Below are 23,942 nucleotides of genomic sequence, written 5' to 3' on the forward strand. Positions count from 1 at the left end.
CATGCAAGGAAAAATAGCAATATTTCTTAAGACGATAATTGACCAACAGTGTATTGATTATATTTTTAGCACTTAGATTTCTCTTGCTGCCAGAATTTTACAGTCAACCCAAAGTGGCCGCGTTAACATTACAGTTTACGAAAGAGGTACTTTTATTTGTCATTACTACAGCACACTTCACTTTACGGAAATGTTTGGAATTAATTTGGAAACAAGATTGAATGCTTTATTAATTTACTGCAACTTGCGAGTTTGAAACGGAGTCTGTTATCAAAAAGTAGATTGCATTCCTCTGACAGCCACCTTCAATTGGAATTTCATACGGTAGCATTATTATTATTCTTTACATTCAAATACTAGTCAGTTTTACAAGTAATTTAACTCCAGTTATGGTTCACATCGGTATGTGCTTAGAGTCCATACAACAATTAACATTCTGCCATTACGATGATCTGAACGTTTGATACAATGATTGTTAACACACGTCGGCAAGACTATTCTGCTCTTTTACTCTATGCATAATTATTCTGGAAAACGGACTTTAGAAACTGGTCCACACATCTACATTTCCTATTTTACAGTTGACTAACAGCAATTATCACCTCAGCAGCACCTAAAAAAACTTATGCATTTTTATCTGTTTACATGTTTCACCGTGTTTATGTAAATGTAGTTGTGGGTGTGTCGGGTGTCTCATGGACGATTTCAATCGGGTGAAAGGAGGAAAACTAATTGCCAGAAATTTGATTAAATACATTCATTCAAGTTGCAAGTATTCTGCCGTAAATTAGATTTCACAAAACGGGCGTAGCATCTCAAGTTACTTTTGGTCTGTAAGGTGTTGTGATGATTATGGTTCAAATGGCTCTAAGCACTATGGGACTAAACATCTGAGGTCATCAGACCCCTAGACTTAGAACTACTTAAACCTAACTAACCTAAAGACATCACACACTTCCATGCTCGGGGCAGGATTCGAACCTGCGACCGTAGCAGCAGCGCGGTTTCGGACTGAAGCGCCTAGAACCGCTCGGCCACTTCTGTGGTGATTATGTTGTACACCGAATCGTTACGTATTCACCACAGAATATTCGTGCTATTAGAGTTTAAATATACTAATACAGAGTAGGGGGCATATTGATTTTGGTCATATTTATTAATTAAAATCGGATCTATTGAAGAGCACGTCAAGTAGTCACATGCTCTTCTGACGTATATGGAAACACTCGTGGTGGTTAACCAGAAAGTAGGAGGAGTAGCTAGGGCCGTTTTAAACGCCTCCCCTCGTAGCGTCCGCTACTGATGTGTATTCAGCATTTCCGTAACGCTTTTGCACTTACTAAATAAGCGCGTGGCGAAACGGGCCGATCTTCTTTCAAACCTCTCTGGTAAGGGTCCAGCACTAACGAGCAACACTGAGAATCCGGGCGAACGATCGTTTTATAGGGTATTTCTTCGGTCGATGAATCGCATTCCCTTAAGATTCGTTCAGTGAAGATCAGTTTAGCATCTACCTCTGTAACAATTACACCGCTCAAAAGTATTGAGCAATAATTCGGGACTAGTTATGTTACCGAATTATACCTTTAAGTTTCACAAATTAAGTACACAAAAAAAGAATCATTACATCCTGGACCGTTGACATAAAAAGAACTGAAATGTCTGACAGGTGTCATCCTGGGTGCTTTCCATTGGGCTTTCAGAGCTTCCTTAACGTGTATGCCCTGCCTGATACCCATGTGGCATGCTCCATATAACTCTACGAAGGTCACGATGTGCTATCCGTTCCCATTCTGCAGTGAGAGACCATGGGAGGTTTTGGAGAGTCTGTGGTGGAACAGGACGACCACGAACACGTCTGTTAAGCATGTGCCACATATGCACGACGGGGTTCAGACCGGGACTCACTGCTGGCCATTCCATTACTTCAATGTAGGCTTCACAACACATCACTGCTGATGTGCCTGGCATTAGAAGTAACTCAGGGCCACAACCATAAGCAGCACCCACCGCATGGTCCAACAGGATCTGTTTGATGCATTCGCTTGCGGGAAGGCGACCGTGGACAATGACAACACTGAAATATCCCCACATCACAGAACCTTGGAAATGTGTCGATTTCCTGGACAACTTCTGACAGTAACGGTCGCTACAGGTCTCCGCGCACGAACGCAACTTCCATCTAGCGTCCGAGAATATCTGAGTTTGTTTGTGAGCAACATGTTTCGCTAGTGACGAAGGGGCCAGTTGACGTGGGAACGGCAGAACTGAATGTGAGCTGCAAGATGTTGTCGTGTCAAGCGGGATACTCGAACAGGACTTCTGGGCTCTAAGGTTCTGGAAACATCTTGCACTGCTTTGGCGGTATCTGTACGACGAAGCAGCGCAAATGTGGCCAGATACCGGTCTTCACGTGGAGTTGTAATACGTCGGCGATCTTTCCATACTTGTCTTGTGTATTTAACTGCCTCCCTACATCATGTCCACAACATATGGAAGACACGCGGAGAGGCATTGGCATCTGTAGCAACACGCCCTAAACTACATCATTTTCGGATCAAACGAATCGCCTTTGTTCTAGGCGCTCAGTCCAGAGCAGCGCGACTGCTACGGTCGCAGGTTCGAATCCTGCCTCGGGCATGGATGTATGTGATGTCCTTAGGTTAGTTAGGTTTAAGTAGTTCTAAGTTCTAGGGGACTTATGACCTAAGATGTTGAGTCCCATAGTGCTCAGAGCCATTTGAACCAAACCGCCCTTGTGACTTGCGCTGCACTAAGGGGATGTTTACTATATTTTTTTTTAAATTTCATTTTTGGATCCATATAAGTGTTTAGAATCCACCCTTGAAACGGTTTTTCCGAATACGGAACGCAAGTGTTTGTAATTCGCGGTTGAACAAAAAAATGCACCTGCCTGAAATCGGCCTTTTCTACGCACCAGTTTTTTTTTTCTTTCGGAGGATGAGTTATTGTTCCGGTGCTTGGGAGGAAACATACAAAATTCAAATGAAAGTTTGAAGGCGTGTGTTTGGAAGTTAGCCCCCCAAGCATTTGCATTCTGGTGCGAAGACTGTGGAGATTGCGACTTTCCTGGCAGTGAGCAGCTTCTACGAAGAGTATTCAGCAATTCTGAAGACCATAACATCGGTGGACGTCAACCTGGGACTCTATTCGACGCAGTTCGCCAAGCATTCGGACGACCACGGGATTCAAGCGACCAAAAACCGCTTGCCACCGGCCGTACGAGCGGCTCTGGAGCAGCGCAGGATGGCCCAGATCGAGCAGAACCGCCTCTATGAGGAAGAGGAAGGACTAGTTTGTGGACCCGGAATAGCAGACTGAACGTACGTTGCAAAATATTGCATTTACATGTAGTCGCAACTTCAAACGCGTTTTTCTCGAAATGACGTTTTTTTCATTGCGCGGTATGGTAACTTCAAATCTACTGAACTGATTGGTATGATTCTTTGTTTCCGACGAAGCTAACTAAATTGTCTAGGAGTTTTACCATTTTTATTCCGATCCATCAAATATAAATATTTTTACATGGCCGACAAAGTCGAAAAATCGATGGAAAAAACCCTATTTTTTTTAAATGGCGGTCATTTGGTTTTCTATGGTCCAAATAACTTAAGCGAGGTACAACTCCTAAAGAATCTTATATACTTCGCTAACGTCAACTCAATTTTGATTTCAGACAAGCCGGCTGACCTGTGAAATACCTCGCGTGGAGGTCTACATCAAAATTTTGTTTGGTTCCGGCGGCACTTCCGCATTTGCTCTTCGACATTTCAGATCGAAAAAAATCCAGTTTGTAGAGGAAATACCAATAAACATTTAGACCAAATTTGACATTGATATGTATAACATATCCCGAGAAAAAAATTCTCAAAAACATGCTTTTTCGGGCCAAAGATAGTAAACCTCCCCTTAACATGTCACATTGTATGTGCTTGGTTGAATACAACGCCCACAAATGACAACTGCCATCTGTGTACCTCGCTAGAAAACACTTGCACACCGATACTCACTTCCTTCTGAAGGGTTACCTGACACTAATGCATAACACAGCCAATAACTGGCGAATGATTTCAGTTGGTACCTATACTGAAAGCAACGATCTCAAGCGATGCAATAAGGCCACAGATACCGCCTACATCAAAACTGATTTAACATACCGGACGTTGATAGAAGTGTACCCCTAGTTCTATTGATTAGTTTATTTTTAAGTGTTCGCTACTCCTTAGGTCGCTGTAGATTTCTAGCTGATATTTTACGGTTGTCGCTGTTTTCAGTTATTTGCCATCAATAGTGTAATTTATCAGCAATGTTTCTGTTTATTATCGCCCAGTGCGTTATATTACAAGTGAATTCTCAGTACTTGTAACCAACACTCATCTTGTGAATGTCTTCTTGCGTTTCGACACAGGTTTCTGCAATTACAACTTCCGTGTAGACAGAATCATCCGTACACTGGATGATAGCACTTCCTGCGTTATCCACTGCAGTTTTCCGAGCTTCTGTCACATCGCAGGGTGAAACGGCATAAACATTTCAAAGAATTGGAAATAGCTATCTGCTTAATTGATTATTTGGAAATTCGCAACACGACGGACAGCTGAGTAAGCTGACTACGGGGATGCTGAATACTGCTGCCAATCGCTCCCCACTTAAAAAGACACAGCTTGTTTCTGCCACATAGCGGTTCAGCACAACGCAGCTGCCGGTTGCAGGGAGACTGGTCACTTTCAAAGGCGAAGGTCGCCCGTTCGAAACCTGTCCCGACAAAGCCAGACAGCCCGCCGATAATGCCGGCTGGCCTTTCAGTAGCGCGGCTGTGGGTTCACGCCTCGGCCTAGAATAATGCTCGCCGCTGAGCTTCCATTGGCCGCGATTGCGGCAGGGAATAACGCGCCACCTTAAGAATGGCTATTCAGCAGTGAACGCGTTTACGTATAGACACCTTAAGCGGTACTTTGTTTATTCAGCACTTCGGAATGCTGTACACAACAAGGGTCGGTTGTGGAATCCTGATTCACACGATGGAGTTACTTCCCAAGACGCTGTTTGCCAAGCACACAGATTGCAACAGAAATACTTTTTATAAAATTTGACGAAACGAGTCATCACTCAAATATGATGGAAAAAAATCTTCATTTATGAGTTATTAATGAAATTTTACTTCCAATATAGTTCGGAGCAGTTATACCGGGTGATCAAAAAGTCAGTATAAATTTGAAAACTGAATAAATCACGGAATAATGTACATAGAGAGGTACAAATTGACACACATGCTTGGAATGACATGGGGTTTTATTAGAACCAAAAAAAAAAAATACAAAAGTTCAAAAAATGTCCGACAGATGGCGCTTCATCTGATCAGAATAGCAAAAATTAGCATAACAAAGTAAGACAAAGCAAAGATGTTCTTTACAGGAAATGCTCAATATGTCCACCATCATTCCTCAACAATAGCTGTAGTCGAGGAATAATGTTGTGAACAGCACTGTAAATCATGTGCGGAGTTATGGTGAGGCATTGGTCTCGGATGTTATCTTTCAGCATCCCTAGAGATGTCGGTCGATCAAGATACACTTGCGACTTCAGGTAACCTCAAAGCCAATAATCGCACGGACTGAGGTCTGGGGACCTGGGAGGCCAAGCATCACGAAAGTGGCGGCTGAACACACGATCATCACCAAACGACGCGCGCAAGAGATCTTTCACGCGTCTAGTAATATGGGATGGAGCTCCATCCTGCATAAACATCGTACGTTCCAGCAGGTGTTTATCAGCCAGGCTGGGGATGATGCGATTCTGTAACATATCGGCGTACCTCTCACCCGTCACGGTAGCAGTTTTGCTGTCCAGCGCCTTTTTTTTTGTTTGTTCTAATAAAACCCCATGTCATTCCAAGCATGTGTGTCAATGTTTACCTCTCTATCAACATTATTCCGTGGTTTATTAAGTTTTCAAATTTATACTGACTTTTTGATCACCCAGTATACTGAGGTTACAAATTCATGGGATAGCGAGCGATATGCACATATACAGTACCTGTATGGCTGCTGTATCGGTTACACAAGATATAAAAGGTGCATTGGCAGTACACTCAGGTGATTCATGTGAAAACAATTCTGATGTGAATACGGCCGCACGACGGGAATCAACAGACTTTAAACGCGGAACGGTAGTTGATGCTCTACACATGTGACATTCCATTTCGGATATCGTTAGAGAATTCAGTATTCCGAGATCCATAGTGTCAAGAGAGTGCCGAGATTATCAAATTTCATACATTACCTCTCACCACGGCCAACGCAGCGGCCGATGGCCTTCACTTAACGACCGAAAGCAGCGGCATTTGCGTAACGTTGTCAGTGCTTACAGACAAGCAACAATCCATGAAATAACCTTAGAAATCAATGTGGGAGGCATGACGAACGTTTTCGTTAAGATAGTGCGATGAAATGGGAGTTAATGAGCTCTGCCAGGAGACAATCGAAGCGAGTGCCTTTGCTAAGAGCATGACATACCTTGCAGCTCCTCTCCTGGGCTCGTAACGATATCAGTTGGACTCTAGACGATTGGAAAACAATGCCTGGTCAAATGAGTCCCGGTTTCAGTTCGTAAGAGCTGATGGCGGGGTTCGAATGTGGCTCAGACCCCACGAAGTCATGGACCTACGTAGTCAATACGACACTGTCAAAGCTGGTGGTGGTCCACAATGGTGTGGCCTATTTATTTGGAATAGATTCGATCCTCTGATCCAACTGAACCTATCATTGACTGGAAATGACTATGTTCGGCTACATGGAGACCATTTGCTGCCCTTCAAGGATTTATTGTTCCCAAGCAACGAAAGAATTTTAATGGATGGCATTGCGCCATCTCAGAACAATCTGGGCAATCCAAGCGAATGATTTGGTCACACATATCGCCCGACACGAATCCCATCGAACATTTATGGGACATAATCGAGGGGTCAGTCCGTGTAAAAAATCCTGAATGGATCCTATCGCAGTCATGGCCAGCTATAGAGGCAGCATGGCTCAATATCTCTTCAGGGGACTTCCATTGACTCGCTGAGTCCACGCTACGACGGATCAGATACATCACATGATCACACTGACAGAACCACTGGCACATAGACACAGGCAACAGAGCATGCACAATGTCGGCACTAGTACAGTGTATATCCACCTTTCGCAGCAATGCAGGCTGCTTTTCTCCCATGGAGACGATCGTAGAGGTGCTGGATGTAGTCCTGTGGAACGGCTTGCCATGCCATTTCCACCTGGCGCCTCAGTTGGACCAGCGTTCGTGCTGGACGTGCAGACCGCGTGAGACGACGCTTCATCCAGTCCCAAACATGCTCAATGGGGGACAGATCCGGAGATCTTGCTGGCCAGGGTAGTTGACTTACACCTTCTAGAGCACGTTGGGTGGCACGGGATACATGCGGACGTGCATTGTCCTGTTGGAACAGCAAGTTCCCTTGCCGGTCTAGGAATGGTAGAACGATGGCTTCGATGACGGTTTGGATGTACCGTGCACTATTCAGTGTCCCCTCGACGATCACCAGTGGTGTACGGCCAGTGTAGGAGATCGCTCCCCACACCATGATGCCGGGTGTTGGCCCTGTGTGCCTCGGTCGTATGCAGTCCTGATTGTGGCGCTCACCTGCACGGCGCCAAACACGCATACGACCATCATTGGCACCAAGGCAGAAGCGACTCTCATCGCTGAGACGACACGTCTCCATTCGTCCCTCCATTCACGCCTGTCGCGACACCACTGGAGGCGGGCTGCACGATGTTGGGGCGTGAGCGGAAGACGGCCTAACGGTGTGCGGGACCGTAGCCCAGCTTCATGGAGACGGTTGCGAATGGTCCTCGCCGATACCCCAGGAGCAACAGTGTCCCTAATTTGCTGGGAAGTGGCGGTGCCGTCCCCTACGGCACTGCGTAGGATCCTACGGTCTTGGCGTGCATCCGTGCGTCGCTGCGGTCCGGTCCCAGGTCGACGGGCACGTGCACCTTCCGCCGACCACTGGCGACAACATCGATGTACTGTGGAGACCTCACGCCCCACGTGTTGAGCAATTCGGCGGTACGTCCACCCGGCCTCCCGCATGCCCACTATACGCCCTCGCTCAAAGTCCGTCAACTGCACATACGGTTCACGTCCACGCTGTCGCGGCATGCTACCAGTGTTAAAGACTGCGATGGAGCTCCGTATGCCACGGCAAACTGGCTGACACTGACGGCGGCGGTGCACAAATGCTGCGCAGCTAGCGCCATTCGACGGCCAACACCGCGGTTCCTGGTGTGTCCGCTGTGCCGTGCGTGTGATTATTGCTTGTACAGCCCTCTCGCAGTGTCCGGAGCAAGAATGGTGGGTCTGACACACCGGTGTCAATGTGTTCTTTTTTCCATTTCCAGGAGGGTATATATAAAGTTTTTGCTTGTCACCTGTGGTGCCTTGCACTGCTACTTCATGGTGAGCTTAACTCTGAATGACATAATGTTCAATTTCTCTATATTCATGAAAACAAAGTGCATGGTTATTAATTTTAAGTATTTAATTATGTTCATGCTTACTAAGTGTAATCTGAGCTACACTTAGTGACGATAGTGTTGTGGCTAACACTGCAGATAGGTACTGATTCTTTAGTAATCATGATCTGAAGATGTTTGTTAATCGAGCGATATGGTAACCAGCAAGTTGTAATTTAATTTTGTATTGCGATGAAGACTATTAAAAACTTTTAAAATGACATAATTATTCCACATGCCATGCAAGATGTTTGAAACAGAACAAGTACTCTCCAACTTTGAGAAGACTGTAATAATTTCGTTTCATAAAAGGAGGGAGGTGCCGACAGGTACGCATACTAGCTAACCAGCAGTCAGGAAGTCATAGTTGCAAAATATTGACACGAATTATTCTCAGAAGAATTCTCGGGGAATATCATTTTGGGTTGCGGAAAATTATTGGTACACGTAAGGCAATACTGACCCTACAACTTATCTTAGACAATAGGATAAGGAAAGGCAAACCTACATTTATGTCATTTGAAAGTTTAGGGAAACAATCTGAAAATGTAATCAATCAGAAGGATGGACAAAGAAAATTTTGAAAATAATGTCTGAAATACACCATTTGAAGTTTTGAAGGTAACAGGAATAAAATACAGGGACGAAAACGTTGTTTACAAATTGTACAGGCACCAGACAGCAGTTATAACAGTCGAAGAACATGAAATGGAAGCCTTAGTTCAAAAGAGAGTAGTCTATCTCCGATGTTATTAGGTCTGTACATTGAGCAAGACGTGGAGGAAACCAAGGAGAAATTTGGGAACGGAATTAAAGTTCAAAAAGTAGAAATAAAAAGTTCACAGTTTGTCGATGACAGCAAAATTATGTAAGAGACGCCTAAGGACTTGGTAGAGTAGTTGAATAGAATGTTTGGTGTCTTGAAGAGAGATTATAAGACGAACAGAAATATAAGTAAAGCAGAGATAATGGAATATAGTAGAGTTAAATCAGGTGATGCTGAGGGAATTAGGTTAGGGGAGCAAAATAATTCGTGACTGCCGAAGTAGAGACGGCGTAAAATGCAGACTGGCTACAGAAAGAAAAGTATTTCTGAAAAAGAGGAATTTTTCTGAAAATATTTCTTCGGAGTGTAGTTTTGTATAGAAGTGAAACGTGGACAGTAGTCAATTAAGATAAGGAAAAGATATAACCTTCTGAAACGTGATGCTCTAGAACATTGCTGAAGATTAGATGGGTAGATCGAATAAGAAATGGAGAGGTACTGAAACGAAATGCGGAAGAAAGGAATTTATGACACAACGTTACTAAAAAAGACACCGATTGTTAGGACACATTCCGAGGCATCAAAGAATTGTCCGTTTGGTAATAAAAGGAAGTGTGGCGGCAAAAATTTTGGATGGAGGCCAACATTTGAATATGGTAAGAAGGTTCAAGTGGATATAAGTTGTGGTAGTTATATCAAAAACGAGTCGTTCTTGGTACGACTTGATATAATTAAATATCAGTTAATGAAATATCGGAGTTTCAAGTCTTCAGATCCTAATCTAAAATACATAGCCATATATAGGGTGACAGTTACTGAACTATATGAAATAAAATCGTCATAACTTCTGAACGGTTTGCGTTAGGACGTTCGAACTCCACGTTTGGCCACGGGGCTTGATAGGAATTAGTACGCGCAAGCGCACGCGCGTTGTTGGTGTCGGAGGCTTGCTATGCAAGCCCAACTGCGGCTCAAAGGAAGTTTGCGACCGTGTTCAGGCTTAAGACAATCTGTGTAAGTGTGCTAACAATCAAGAATTCGATTTGCAAATTTGAGAGAACTGGTAGTGTTCGTGACGATAGTGTTAGCAATGTCGGTCGTCCAAAACACGCCTGAAAACATCGAGAAGACAAGCAATTTGTTTCAGACCAGCCCCAGGAAACCGATCAGACGAGCTGCACAACAGGTAGGAATTATTCGGGAGACACTGCGACAAATTGTTGTTGAAGGCTTGCATCTCATTCCATGCAAAATTGAAACCCATCAGCCATTAAGTCCCAAGGTCACGGAACAGTGGTTGTGTTTCGCCGACATTATTGTCCACAGAATTGACGAACGGGATATTGATGTGAATATGGTTTGGTTTATCGACGAAGCCCACTTTCATTTGGATAGGTTCGTCAAGAAGCAACATGTGGCTGTGTGGTGTGCAATGTCCAGTCTCGGAATAATCAAAAATGGTTCAAATGACCCTGAGCACTATGGGACTTAACTTCTAAGGTCATCAGTCACCTAGAACTTAGAACTACTTAAACCTAACTAACCTAAGGACATCGTAATATTTCTTAATGGCACGGTGACTAACGAACGATACGTGAAGGTTTTGGAAAATGATTTCATCCCCATTATCCAAAGTAATTTCGACAAGATGTGGTTCATGCAAGACGGAGTTCGATTCCATCGAAGCAGGGGAGTGATGTGATGGAGGAGCGCTTTGGAGACAGCCTTCTGGCTCCGGGTACCCAGAGGGCAGTGGCATGAGCCTTGATTGGCTGTCATATTCTCCGGATCTGAACACATGCGACTCCTTTTCGTGGGGCTACATTAAAGACAAAGTGTACAGCAATAACCCCAGAACCATTGCTGAGCTGAAAACAGCAACTCAGGAAGTAACCGACGGCATCGAAGTTCCGAAACTTTAGTGGGTCATGCAGAATTTCACTATTCGTCTGCGCCACATCATCGCCAATGATGGCATGCATGTCGAACATGTCGTAGCCTAAATACTAATATCTGTAACGACGTTTACATGTTGAATAAAGTGTGTGCACGCCGTAGTTTGTACCTAATTTACGTTTTTCTCATGTGCTTTCTTATTAATTTAACAGAAGGTTGTTCTGTAATATCCGAAGCCATTTACAGATGAGAGTGCTCTCTCTCAGGAATGAGTTGGCCCGATTTGTGAACATGCCAGGGAATATGGACCAATGAATTGCAAACTTGCTTTCTACGTCGCTGCCTGGTTCGATCGCAGTTAAGTACTGCATTTATTTATTCATTCAAAAAACTTTACAGATTTTGGCGTGCACACTTCCTTGATACATATCGCGTATGACTGCATGCAGAAGCTCACATATACACTGAAAAACCATAGAGACTAGTATGGACATGCGTATTCAAATACAGCGCGGCGGTCGGAAACGCCTACATAGGACAACAAGTGTCTGGCGCAGTTGTCAGATCGGTTACTGGTGCTACAATGACAGGTTATCAAGATTTAAGTGAGTTTGAACGTGGTGTTATAGTCGGCGCACGAGCGATGGGACACAGCATCTCGGAGGTAGCGATGAAGTGGGGATTTTCCCGTATGACCGTTTCACGAATGCACCGTGAATATCAGGAATCCGGTAAAACATCAAATCTTCGACATCGCTGCGGCCGGAAAAAGATCCTGCAAAAACGGGACCAACGACGACTGGAGGGAATCGTCCAACGTGACAGAAGTGCAACCCTTCCGCAAACTGCTGCTGATTTCAATGCTGAGCCATGAACAAGTGTCACCATGCGAACCATTCAACGAAACACCATCGATATGGGCTTTCGGAGCCGAAGACCCACTCATGTACCATTGATGACTGCACGACACAAAACTTTACGCCTTACCTTGGACCGTGAAACACCGACATTGGGCTGCTGATGACTGGAAATATGTTGCCTGGTCGGACGAGTCTCGTTTCAAATTGTATCGAACGGATGGATGTGTACGGGTAGGGAGAGACAACTTCATGAATCCATGGATTCTGCATGTCAGCAAGGGACTGTTCAAGGTGGTGGAGGCTCTGTAATGGTGCGGGGCGTGTGCAGTTGGAGTGATATGGGACCCCTGATACGTCTAGAAACGACTCTGACAGGTGGTGCGTACGTAAGCATCCTGTCACCTGCATCCATTCATGTCCGTTGTGCATTTCGACCGACTTGGCCAATTCCAGCAGGACGATGCGACAGCTCACAAGTTGAGAACTGCTACAGAGTGGCTCCAGGGACAACTTCTGAGTCCCTAGCCACCAATCTCCCCTGACATGAACATTATTGACCATATCTGGGATGCCTTGCAACATGTTCAGAAGAGATCTTCAGCCCCTCGTACTCTTAAGGATTTATGGAGAGCCCTGTAGGATTCATGGTGTCAGTTCCCTCAAGAACTGCTTCAGACATTACTAGATACCATGCCACGTCGTGCTACGGCACTTCTGCGTGCTCGCGGGGGCCCTACACGATATTAGGCAGGTGTGCAAGGTTTTTTGGCTCTTCGGTGTATAATCGTGTATGTACGATCGTATGTGCGCGCGTACACACACACACACACACACACACACACACACATTGCGTTTTCTTGTTTAAAGTCCTGTTCTAAAAATTCTTCTAATGAAGAGAATCAATGATCTAGTAAGAATGCTTTAACATTTTGTTAAGAATGAAGAAATAAATTTTGTATATGTGGAAGCGTATTGTAAATTTGTATCGCTCTGTTTACAGTGTAATTGTTATGGCTAGCAGTACACCATCCGTTTTCGTAAACAAACCTTGTGACATGTGAGTCAGGTGCAGCTGACAGCAGCCACTGGCGAGTGCTGTTGGAGAGTCGCAAATCACAGTGAGGAGCGCGATCTGCGCTACGCAGCAGCTCATTCTTAAGCTTGCACCGACAACAATGCAAGTCACGTCTGTTGTGCTTAATGATGATAAAACTTGTGAGGAAGATCTGACAGCCACGCAGGCAAACGTGCTAACCATCTCACGCGATCGTTTACGTTGTGTGGTCCATCAGTCGTTTGTCGCTCCATACGAGACTTTTCCATCCACTTGTCCTGCGCAGCACGAATGACTGTTGCACCAGTACACACTATGCCAGCCGACAAGTCATGGTATGAGAAATCCACTTCTCTGATTCTGGTCAATATACACTCCAACACTCTCTTAGACAAATCAAAATGACCCACCACGAAGGAATTATCCGAATGGGACAAACATTGGTAAATGCGACGTGCATATACAAACAAACAAATGATTTACAGTTTCAGGAAAATTGGATTTTTCGTTCAAGACAAAGAGCTTCACAAACTAAACAAGTCGACCCATTTCCGTTTATGGAAGGCATTGACTGATAGAGTTGTTGGATGTGCTCCTGAAGAATATCGTGCCAAATATTGTCCAATTGGCGCGTCAGACCCTCAAAATCCCGAGCTGGTTGGAGGTCCTTGCCCATAACTCACCATACGCTCTGAATTGGCGAGAGATACGGCGACATTGCCTGCCAAAGTTGGGTTTGGCAAGCAGTAAGACAAGTAGTAGAAACCCTCGCCATGTGCGGGCGGACATTTTCTTGCTGAAATGCTCGGGATGACTTGCCGCCGGCCGCGGTGGCCGAGCGGTTCTAGGCGCTTCAGTCCGGAACCGAGCGACTACTACAGTCGCAGGTTTTAATCCTCCCTCGGGCATGGATTCGTGTGATGTCCTTAGATTAGTTAGGTTTAAGTAGTTCTAAGTTCTAGGCGACTGATGACCTCAGATGTTAAAGCCATAGTGCTCAGAGCCATTTGAACCGTTTGATGACTTCCCATGAAGGACAACAAAACAGGGCGTAGAATGTCGCCGACTTACCGCTGTGTTTTATGGGTGTCGAGGCTGACAACCAAAGGAGTCCTGCTGTGAAAAGAAATGGTACCCCAGCCCATCAGTCCTGGTTGTTGAGCCATATGGTGGGCGACAGTCAGTTTACTATACCAACGCAGTCTGGGGCGTCTTCAGACGCGTCTTAGACCTGGAATCTCATTGACTGGATTAGAATTGTCTTCAGTGATGAGTTCCGCTTCGAACTGAATCCCACTTACCAACGAAGTCGTGTCTGGGAACGCCCCAGACAGCAGTCGGATACCAGCCTGTCACCCGTCATAAGGCCCACATCCAGGAGTGATGGTCTGGGGTGGCATATCTTTTCACAGCAGGACCCCTTTGGTTGTCATCCGCGGTACCCATAAAGCACAGCGGTAAATCGACGATATTCTACACCTTGTTTTGTTGTTCTTCATGGCAAGTCATCCTGGGCATATACAGAGTGTCCGAGAAGTCTTTCCCTGATTACATAAATTGATAACTCAGGCTAGAAGTAAGATACAAATAAGAAACTGGTGTCTCATTGCTTACAAACTATCAAAGTTTTTTTTCACACATCAGTAAACTTCCACTTCCATTGTTGCCCAATGACAGCACACGTCGATATGACTTTGCGGTCGAAATGCTATGACGTGTTGAGGACGATGATGGTTATCTCAGGCGAATTGCCTTTTCCGACGAAGCGACCTTTTTTTGTCAGTGGAGTACTCAATCGCCATAATTTGCGCATTTGGAGTTCACAACCCCCTGGCGAGGTCATGGAGTGCACCAGAGGCAGTCCAAAGGTGAACGTTGGGTGCGCGCTATTGCACGATCGAATTATCGGACCATTCTTCTTCCTTGAGGCTACCATCACATCTGCAGTGTATCTGGCTGGACATGTTGCAACTGTATGCTGTTCCTCAGCTGCTTCAGTATCACTCCGATGTCTTGTTTTAGCAAGACGGTGCACCGCCTCATTGGAGTTTGAACGTCCGTGCCTGTTATTTTTAAATGTCAGTTAATGATACATCGAGCCGTCACAAATATTTGGCTGTTTATCTCCGAATATGTCGCGATTTCCGAGGAGATGGTTAGGCAGTAACCTACGAGCACTACTAAAACGACATACCCTTACTTGTCACAAATATTTAGCCTTTTTTTAGTATATTTCGCGATTTCCGAGGAGTCACTCACACAGGGGAGAAGTTGGTGTCTCACGAATTGGTGAGCCGACTACTATCGAGTTTCGTGGTCGCATCGAGTGGTACATCATTTTGACGTCACTTCTGAGTAAGCAGAGTGTGGCGCTAGCTTCTCCTGTTGCTGCTACATGCTCTTAAAGACACCACCTTGAGCCTTACGATTCTGACAAGTTTGTCATTTGCCTGTTGCGAAACGGGCCAATGATATGGATTAATTGCCAGCACCTATTCGCCATGCCATCTGCTACACCGACGAATACATAGTGTCGAAAGTGCTCTCAGCTATTGATCGACAATATGAATAGTCAGTGTTTATCAAAGTCATTGTTGCAAAATTCAGATTTCTTTCTTTTATAATAGTTGCATTTAACAACAAAGGCCTTAAATACATTTGATGATGTTCTAGAAATTTTTGAAGTGTCACGAAACGTAATAGCAATATAAGACAATTCGCATTTGTTATTTAGTGTGAGTAGCTGCGCCAGTAACATGGTCTTGTACGTGTGAGTAAGTCATATCAGAGTATTGCGTTTTGCGTCCTTGAATGGATTTCTAATAAATCACTAGAGTACTTTATTGTGACAATGTCGCAACCGTCCGCAGCTCGTGGTCGTGCGGTAGCGTTCTCGCTTCCCACGCCCGGGTTCCCGGGTTCGATTCCCGGCGGGGTCAGGGATTTTCTCTGCCTCGTGATGACTGGGTGTTGTGTGATGTCCTTAGGTTAGTTAGGTTTAAGTAGTTCTAAGTTCTAGGGGACTGATGACCATAGATGTTAAGTCCCATAGTGCTCAGAGCCATTTGAACCATTTGAACCATGTCGCAACTTGTGAACAACAAGTCTTTACGTAGGGCACACTACCTCGTGTTGCAGGAACAGAAGAGAGGATACTGTCGGGCCTACGTGTACATCTCGCTGCAATTTTAGACACCCATTGTTCGAATACTATTCTACTCTACGCGTCTTCTGTATCTGCATTTATACAGTCCCTGTTTTCAAACGTTACTTTGTGACTATATGATCTCTCGATAATTCACTAACCATTTGCTATGATTCAAATATTCAAATATGTGTGAATTCCTAAGAGGCCATCCTGCTGAGGTCATCGGTTCCTAGACTTACGCACTACTTAAAATAACTTAAACTAACGTATGCTAAGAACAACACACACAACCATGCCCGAGGGAGGAGTCGAACCTCCGGCGGGAGGGTTCGCTATGGTCTTACTCTCCATCTCCTGAGCCATCGACAGCTGATTGAGTAGCTGATAAAGAGAAGATAAACACTTTTAAGAAAGTTAAAGTACGGGACAAATGCAGTAATTCGATGATACAAATCAGTTGTTGTACTAACACCAAAACAGCAACAAAGTTGTATCTGGAGATCTAGCACAGTCTGTCACGGTCAAATGGTTATTTGATGATGATGATGATGATGAAGTCCCATACTCCTTAACAGAGCGTCGGGGAACGATGCGGAAGACCCGCACCGCCGTACTAGGCAGGGTCCTAGTGGAGGAGGTTTGCCATTGCCTTCCTCCGACCGTAATGGGGATGATGGTGAAGACGACACAACAACACTCAGTCACCTCGAGGCTGGTGAGAATCCCTGAACCCGCCGGGAATCGAACCCGGGACCACGTGCTCGGGAAGCGAGAATGCTACCGCGAGACCACGAGCTGCAGACGGTTATTTCATAAAGATATATTTCTCACCAGTGCGAGATGAATTTTTCCTTGCCAGTGACTGGAGTGTATAATACAATAATATTTCTATTTGATTTGATTTCTAAACATTTCTGTAACCTTAGCATGGGACTTGGTGATACACTGAAATTACTACACTAACACACGATTTTCTGCAGTCAAAGTTTAACAAAATATTTGTTTTCGCACATCATACGTCAGTCTCAGAAGTTTATTTCCTCGATTCTGAGGGAAACATACGTTTTCAAACCGACATATGATGATGAAAAATGGTCAATTTTCTATTATCTATCAATTCAGTCAATTCTGAGTCGATTGCTCGTCATGAACTTTAAGTACGGTTTTCTCAAAAATTTGGGGAGTGTTGAGCGCAAATGTCTTTGAGTCTCATTTTAGGTTGTACACAGCCGACCTGCCAAATATGAGTCGAATCGGATGGCCTTGTTTAGGCTTTCACCTTGTCAGTGTCCTAAATTTCGCAACATGTATTCTTACAATGCACCTACATATTTAATAACATATTTTTCCTTCTGTAGTTATACACACGATCCTTGCTGGAGTTAACAATTTTCATGTCGAGCAGTGTATTTGAATAACATATTTTTCATGTGGTATATAGGGGAGAGCGTTTACTTAGAATATAGTGTGCCTAGGAACACACGACGTCTGTTGGTCGGTACTTCAGTCTAGTGATTGGTTTTATAAGCAAACGAAGGCCTTTTTGTTTACCATTTTCTATAGTTTTTCGTGTTGGTAGAAATGATGTTTTGTTTTTCTCAGTGTTTTTAAATATTTCGCGTTCTGCACATTTAAGAGCCGTTGGTTAGACCGGTTTCCGTGAGATCACCGAAGTTAAGCGCTGTCGGGCGTGGTCGGCACTTGGATGGGTGACCATCCAGGCCGCCATGCGCTGTTGCCATTTTTCGGGGTGCACTCAGCCTCGTGATGCCAATTGAGGAGCTACTCGACCGAATAGTAGCGGCTTCGGTCAAGAATACCATCATAACGACCGGGAGAGCGTTGTGCTGACCCCACGCCCCTCCTATCCGCATCCTCCACTGAGGATGACACGGCGGTCGGATGGTCCCAGTAGGCCACTCGTGGCCTGAAGACGGAGATAATACATTGATTTTATCAAGGCCTTCGATAATGTTGATAGAGAGAAACTGTGGAGAATTGTGAAGAGAAGAGTGTATTCACAGCATCTAATAAACACTTCAAAAAGTCTCTGTATAAACACATGACTGTAATTTTAGATATGATTGGCACTATAACACAGCCTATAGCCACAAACAGAGGAGTAAGACAACGGCACAGCTTTTCACCAACACTTTTTCACATTAATTTAGATGACGCAATACGGAAATGGAAGGACATTTTTAACGGGAGAATTAAGATTAACCATAAATCCCGCTTGAATTGTGTTTTATATGCAAACGACGGCACACTGCTGGCTCATAATGAAGATGATCTACAAATGAGAATAGAATTATTAGGTGAGGTTAGTGGAGAGTACCATTTGACGATTCTAGGAATAAAGACAAAATCAGTGGGTCACAAACAGAAGCACCCTCTACGGTCAAAAATTGTGATCAACAATACAACGCTGAAACAGATCTAACATTTTAACTATTTAGGAAGTGGCGTCACATGTGAGTAAGACGAAGACATAGAGAAGAAAGCAGTAAAAAAAAATGGCTCTGAGCACCATGGGATTTAACTTCTGAGGTCATCAGTCCCCTAGAATTTAGAACTGCTTAAACCTAACTAACCTAAGGACATCACACACATCTATGCCCGAGGCAGGATTCGAACCTGCGACCGTAGCGGTCGCGCGGTTCCAGACTGTAGCGCCTAGAACCGCTCGGCCACCCTGGCCGGCAATGTAGTAAAGTTTGGGATTATATGTGAGACAAAGAATAGATGTCTAAAAAAAATAAAATGAGGAAAGAAACAAGATTGAAATTTGGTAAGGCGACGGCCGTTTCAGTGATTGTTTACGGGAGTGAAACGTGTGTTACAAGTAAATGTCAAGAAATCCGTATACAAGCATTGGAGATGAGGTTTCTGAGAGGAGTAAAGGGATGCGCAAGAGCCGATGGATTTCGAAATTCAGAAATTAGGAAAGAGCTGAACACATTTAACATTCTCAACAAAATACAAGGAAATAGAAGAAAGTGGTATGAACATCTCGAAAGAATGAGTGGAGAAAGATTGCCTCTCCAGATAAGAAGATTTAAGCGAGTCACGAGAAGTAGTAAGGGAAGACTGAGGAGGCACTGTGTACTGTAGCTGGCAAAACAAAGTAATTGAATTAATGTTTGAAGTGAAAATGATGATCATCATGCAATATATTTTTCATTGTTCAGGAACAGGATTTTGTGGTAAGATGCTAGATACTTTTTGAACTATTTAACCACGCGTGGACAGTTCGGCCACACTTGGTTGGTCGTGCTCCATCTTGTTCTTTGAAACAGAAGGTCTACGATGGAACACATGATAGTTTGCAAATAAGCTGAATTTCTTTAATGTCCTGTCAGTCTTACCTGTCTTGATATAAATTTGTGTTAGCTACGAATAGCTTCTATTTCAATATGTATTTAACTTGTAACTGGTTTTTGATAATACGCTTCTGCTAAATTTGGTTTCACTTACTGTTTATTGGTGTTTAGTAGAGTAATATTGTAAGAAATTGCCCGCATCTCGTGGTCGTGCGGTAGCGTTCTCGCTTCCCACGCCCGGGTTCCCGGGTTCGATTCCCGGCGGGGTCAGGGATTTTCTCTGCCTCGTGATGGCTGGGTGTTGCGTGCTGTCCTTAGGTTAGTTAGGTTTAAGTAGTTCTAAGTTCTAGGGGACTGATGACCGTAGATGTTAAGTCCCACAGTGCTCAGAGCCATTTGAACCATTTTGTAAGAAATAAATACAATACTGACCAGATTTTCTCGCCTGCAACGCTATTACATTTCAATCGAATATTTGTTCCCGGGTACATAGACATGTTGTACCTCTTCACATTTGGAAAAAGATTAGTTTACGGGGGTAATTTTCGTAATTTCAGAAAAAGACTGCAGAATAGAAAAAGTGAATGCCATCATTTACAAAAGTAATAAGGAATTATATTAAACTTCTATTAGAGGGTGGCCAGAGGCGAAAGCGTGAAAAGTATTCGAGCACTTTCCCCTCCCACTTAAAATTTAGTCTCCCACTTGAAGAAATAATAGCAAAATAAAGCGGAGATGCTAAGTCTGCAGGTAGGCACAAAAAAAAGACTGTCACACAATAAGCTTTCGGCCAACAAGACCTTTGTCAAAAATAGACAACGGACACACACACACACACACACTCATGCATTTACATCTACATCTATATCCATACTCCGCAAGCCACTGACGGCGTGTGGCGGAGGGTACTTTGAGTACCTCTATCGGTTCTCCCTTCTATTCCAGTCTCGTACTGTTCGTGGAAAGAAAGATTGTCGGTATGCCTCTGTGCGGGCTCTAATCTCGCTGATTTTAGCCTCATGGTCTCTTCGCGAGATATACGTAGGAGGGAGCAATATACTGCTTGACTCGTCGGTGAAGGTGTGTTCTCGAAACTTCAACAAAAGCCCGTACCGAGCTACTGAGCGTCTCTCCTGCAAAGTCTTCCACTGGAGTTTATCTATCATCTCCATAACGCTTTCGCGATTACTAAATGATCCTGTAAGGAAGCGCGCTGCTCTCTGTTGGGTCTTTTATATCTCTTCTATCAACAGTATCTGGTACGGATCCCACACCGGTGAGCAGTATTCAAGCAGTGGGCGAACAAGTGCACTATAACCTAATTCCTTTGTATCGGATTGCATTTCCTTAGGATTCTTCCAATGAATCTCAGTCAGGCATCTGCTTTACCGACGATCAACTTTATATGATCATTCCATTTCAAATCACTCCTAATGCCTACTCCCAGATAAATTATGGAATGCAAACGCAACTCACACACACATGACCACAGTGTCTGGCAGCTGAATTTTTGACAAAGGCCATGTTGGCCGAAAGCTTATTGTGTGACAGTTTTTTTTTTTTTTTTTTTGGTGCCTGTCTGCAACTCAGCATCTCCGCTGTATGGTGAGAAGCAGCTATCGTTTTCATAATATTGTTACATTCCATCCTAGATTTTCCATTGTTTAGTAGCAAAATAAAGTTGTATAGCAACCTTTTGGTGGTGTATATAAAAATTACAGTAGATGTACGTCTAATAGGAGCTGATGAATAACCGGCTACGTAATCGGGTACTTTGTTGTGAAAATATGCCTTAAGTTTCCAAGCTAGGTCCTGGCCTTTCGAGCCGATGCAGCCCGAGTCACTTGCGAGCCAATGCTGCTGCTTGCGTAGAACCAGCCAAACGTTCCTTGCACGATCTTTACACGGCTGTGTCTCTGCAGAAGCAGTGAGGCTAGAGATTAGCCGGTACAGCACAGTGGGCCCGGAGCGGCGCTGTTGAGTACATCTACATAAATACTCCGCAATCCACCATACGGTGCTTGGCGGAGGGTACCTCGTACCACAACTAGCATCTTCTCTCCCTGTTCCACTCCCAAACAGATCAAGGGAAAAATTACTGCCTATATGCAGTCTTTCCGCGAAATGTAAGTTGGCGGCAGTAAAATTGTACTGCAGTCAGCCTCAAATGATGGTTCTCTAAATTTCCTCACTAGCGATTCACGAAAAGAACGCCTCCTTTCCTCCAGAGACTCCCACCCGAGTTCCTGAAGCATTTCCGTAACACTCGCGTGACGATCAAACCTACCAGTAACAAATCTAGCAGCCCGTCTCTGAATTGCTTCTATGTCCTCCCTCAATCCAACCTGACAGGGATCCCAAACGCTCGAGCAGTACTCAAGAATAGGTCGTATTAGTGTTTTATAAGCGGTCTCGTTTACACATGAACCACATCTTCCCAAAATTCTACCAATGAACCGAAGACGACTATCCGCCTTCCCCACAACTGCCACTCCATGCTTGTCCCACTTCATATCGCTCTGCATTGTTACGCCCAGATATTTAATCGACGTGACTGTGTCAAGCGCTACACTACTAATGAAGTATTCAAACATTACGGGATTCTTTTTCCTATTCATCTGCATTAATTTACGTTTATCTATATTCAGTGTTAGCTGTAATTCTTTACACCAATCACAAATCCTGTCCAAGTCATCTTGTAGCCCCCTACAGTCACTCAACGACGACACCTTCCCGTACACCTCAGCATCATCAGCAAACAGCAGCACATTGCTATCCGCCCTATCCAAAAGATCATTTATGTAGATAGAAAACAACAGCGGACCTACCACACTTCCCTGGGGCACTCCAGATGATACCCTCACCTCCGATGAACACTCACCACCGAGGACAACGTACTGGGTTCTATTACTTAAGAAGTCTTCGAGCCACTCACATACTTGGGAACCAATCCCATATGCTCGTACCTTAGTTAAGAGTCTGCAGTGGGGCACCGAGTCAAACGCTTTCCGGAAGTCAAGGAAAATGGCATCCGTCTCATACCCTTCTTCCATGGTTCGCAAGATATCATGTGAAGAAAGGGCGAGTTGCGTTCAGCAGGAGCGATGGTTTCTAAAGCCGTGCTGATGCATGGAGAGCAACTTCTCTGTCTCAAGGAAATTCATTATATTCGAACTGAGAATGTGTTCGACAATCCTGCAACAAACCGATGTTAAGGATATTGGTCGGTAATTTTGAGGATCCGTCCTTCTACCCTTCTTATATAGAGGCGTCACCTGCGCTTTTTTTCCAGTCACTCGGGACTTTACGTTGGGCAAGAGATTCGCGATAAATGCAAACTAAGTAAGGAGCCAATGCAGTAGAAAATGGTTCATATGGCTCTGAGCACTATGGGACTTAACATCTGTGGTCATCAGTCCCCTAGAACTTAGAACTACTTAAACCTAACCAACCTAAGGATATCACACACATCCATGCCCGAGGCAGGATTCGAACCTGCGACCGTAGCAGTCGTGCGGTACCGGACTGAGCGCCTTAACCGCGAGACCACAGCGGCCGGCAATGCAGTAGAGTACTCTCTGTAAAACCGAATTGGAATCCCGTCAGGACCTGGCGATTTATTTATTTTCAGCCCATTCAGCTGCTTCACAACCCCAGGGAAGCCTATCAGTATGTCGTCCGTACGGGAATCTGTACGAGACTCAAACGGCGGTATGTCTGCACGGTCCCCCTGCGAGCACTCACCCTTGACGGCCTTCCCCTGGTCGGAGCAGGGTCCGTCGCCCCGCGCCACCACGCAGCGCAGCAGCGCCGTCAGCGTGCGCTCGCTGCCCAGCACGGCGTCGACGTCCAAGTCGTCGGCGCCGGCCGTCGCCGCCGCCGCCGCCCCCGCGCCGCCCCCGCCGCCGCCCCGGCCCCTGCCCCTGGCCGCCCCCCGCCGCTGCGCCTCCACGCCGGCCAGCGCCACCAGCACCACGGACGCCACGAGCAGCTGCAGCGGTCTCGCCATCCTGTCTGTCAGACCCTCCTCGCACCTCCGGGCTGCCTACTGTCTCCGCGCGGACCGCCGCCCCCGCCTTATATACCGTGCCGCCGGCCTTGGCCGGGAAAGCGGACCGCTGGCATTTCGCGAGCACCGCTGCGGCGCTCCGGAGCGACACGCCTAGCGGCTGCTTCCCCGCCTCCATTGTCAACAACGCCCGCAGTCGCAGCTGCAGCTGCGTTCCCGTGCCCGGAATGTGTTGCCGACCCTACGAAAGCCCAATGATATCTCACCAAGAGCTCATAGTTTGTCATCGAGGAGCCTGTAGCTTCAAACAAGTAGTTTTGGAATTATG

The 23,942-nt window shown here is 45.1% G+C and overlaps 1 protein-coding gene across 1 annotated transcript in view; it reads right to left on the reverse strand.

Moving 5' to 3' along the window:
• The window catches only part of LOC126191182 (putative odorant-binding protein A10), a 33,889-nt gene extending 10,239 nt beyond the window's left edge, over positions 1–23,650 (reverse strand). The window contains exon 1 of the mRNA XM_049931957.1: positions 23,350–23,650. Coding sequence (XP_049787914.1) covers positions 23,350–23,614 — 265 coding nt within the window. The 5' untranslated portion in view covers positions 23,615–23,650. The remainder of the gene's footprint in view (positions 1–23,349) is intronic.
• Positions 23,651–23,942: the final 292 nt, after the last annotated feature.

Source organism: Schistocerca cancellata, chromosome 6 (assembly GCF_023864275.1).
Source record: "Schistocerca cancellata isolate TAMUIC-IGC-003103 chromosome 6, iqSchCanc2.1, whole genome shotgun sequence".
NCBI classification, from domain to species: domain Eukaryota; kingdom Metazoa; phylum Arthropoda; class Insecta; order Orthoptera; family Acrididae; genus Schistocerca; species Schistocerca cancellata.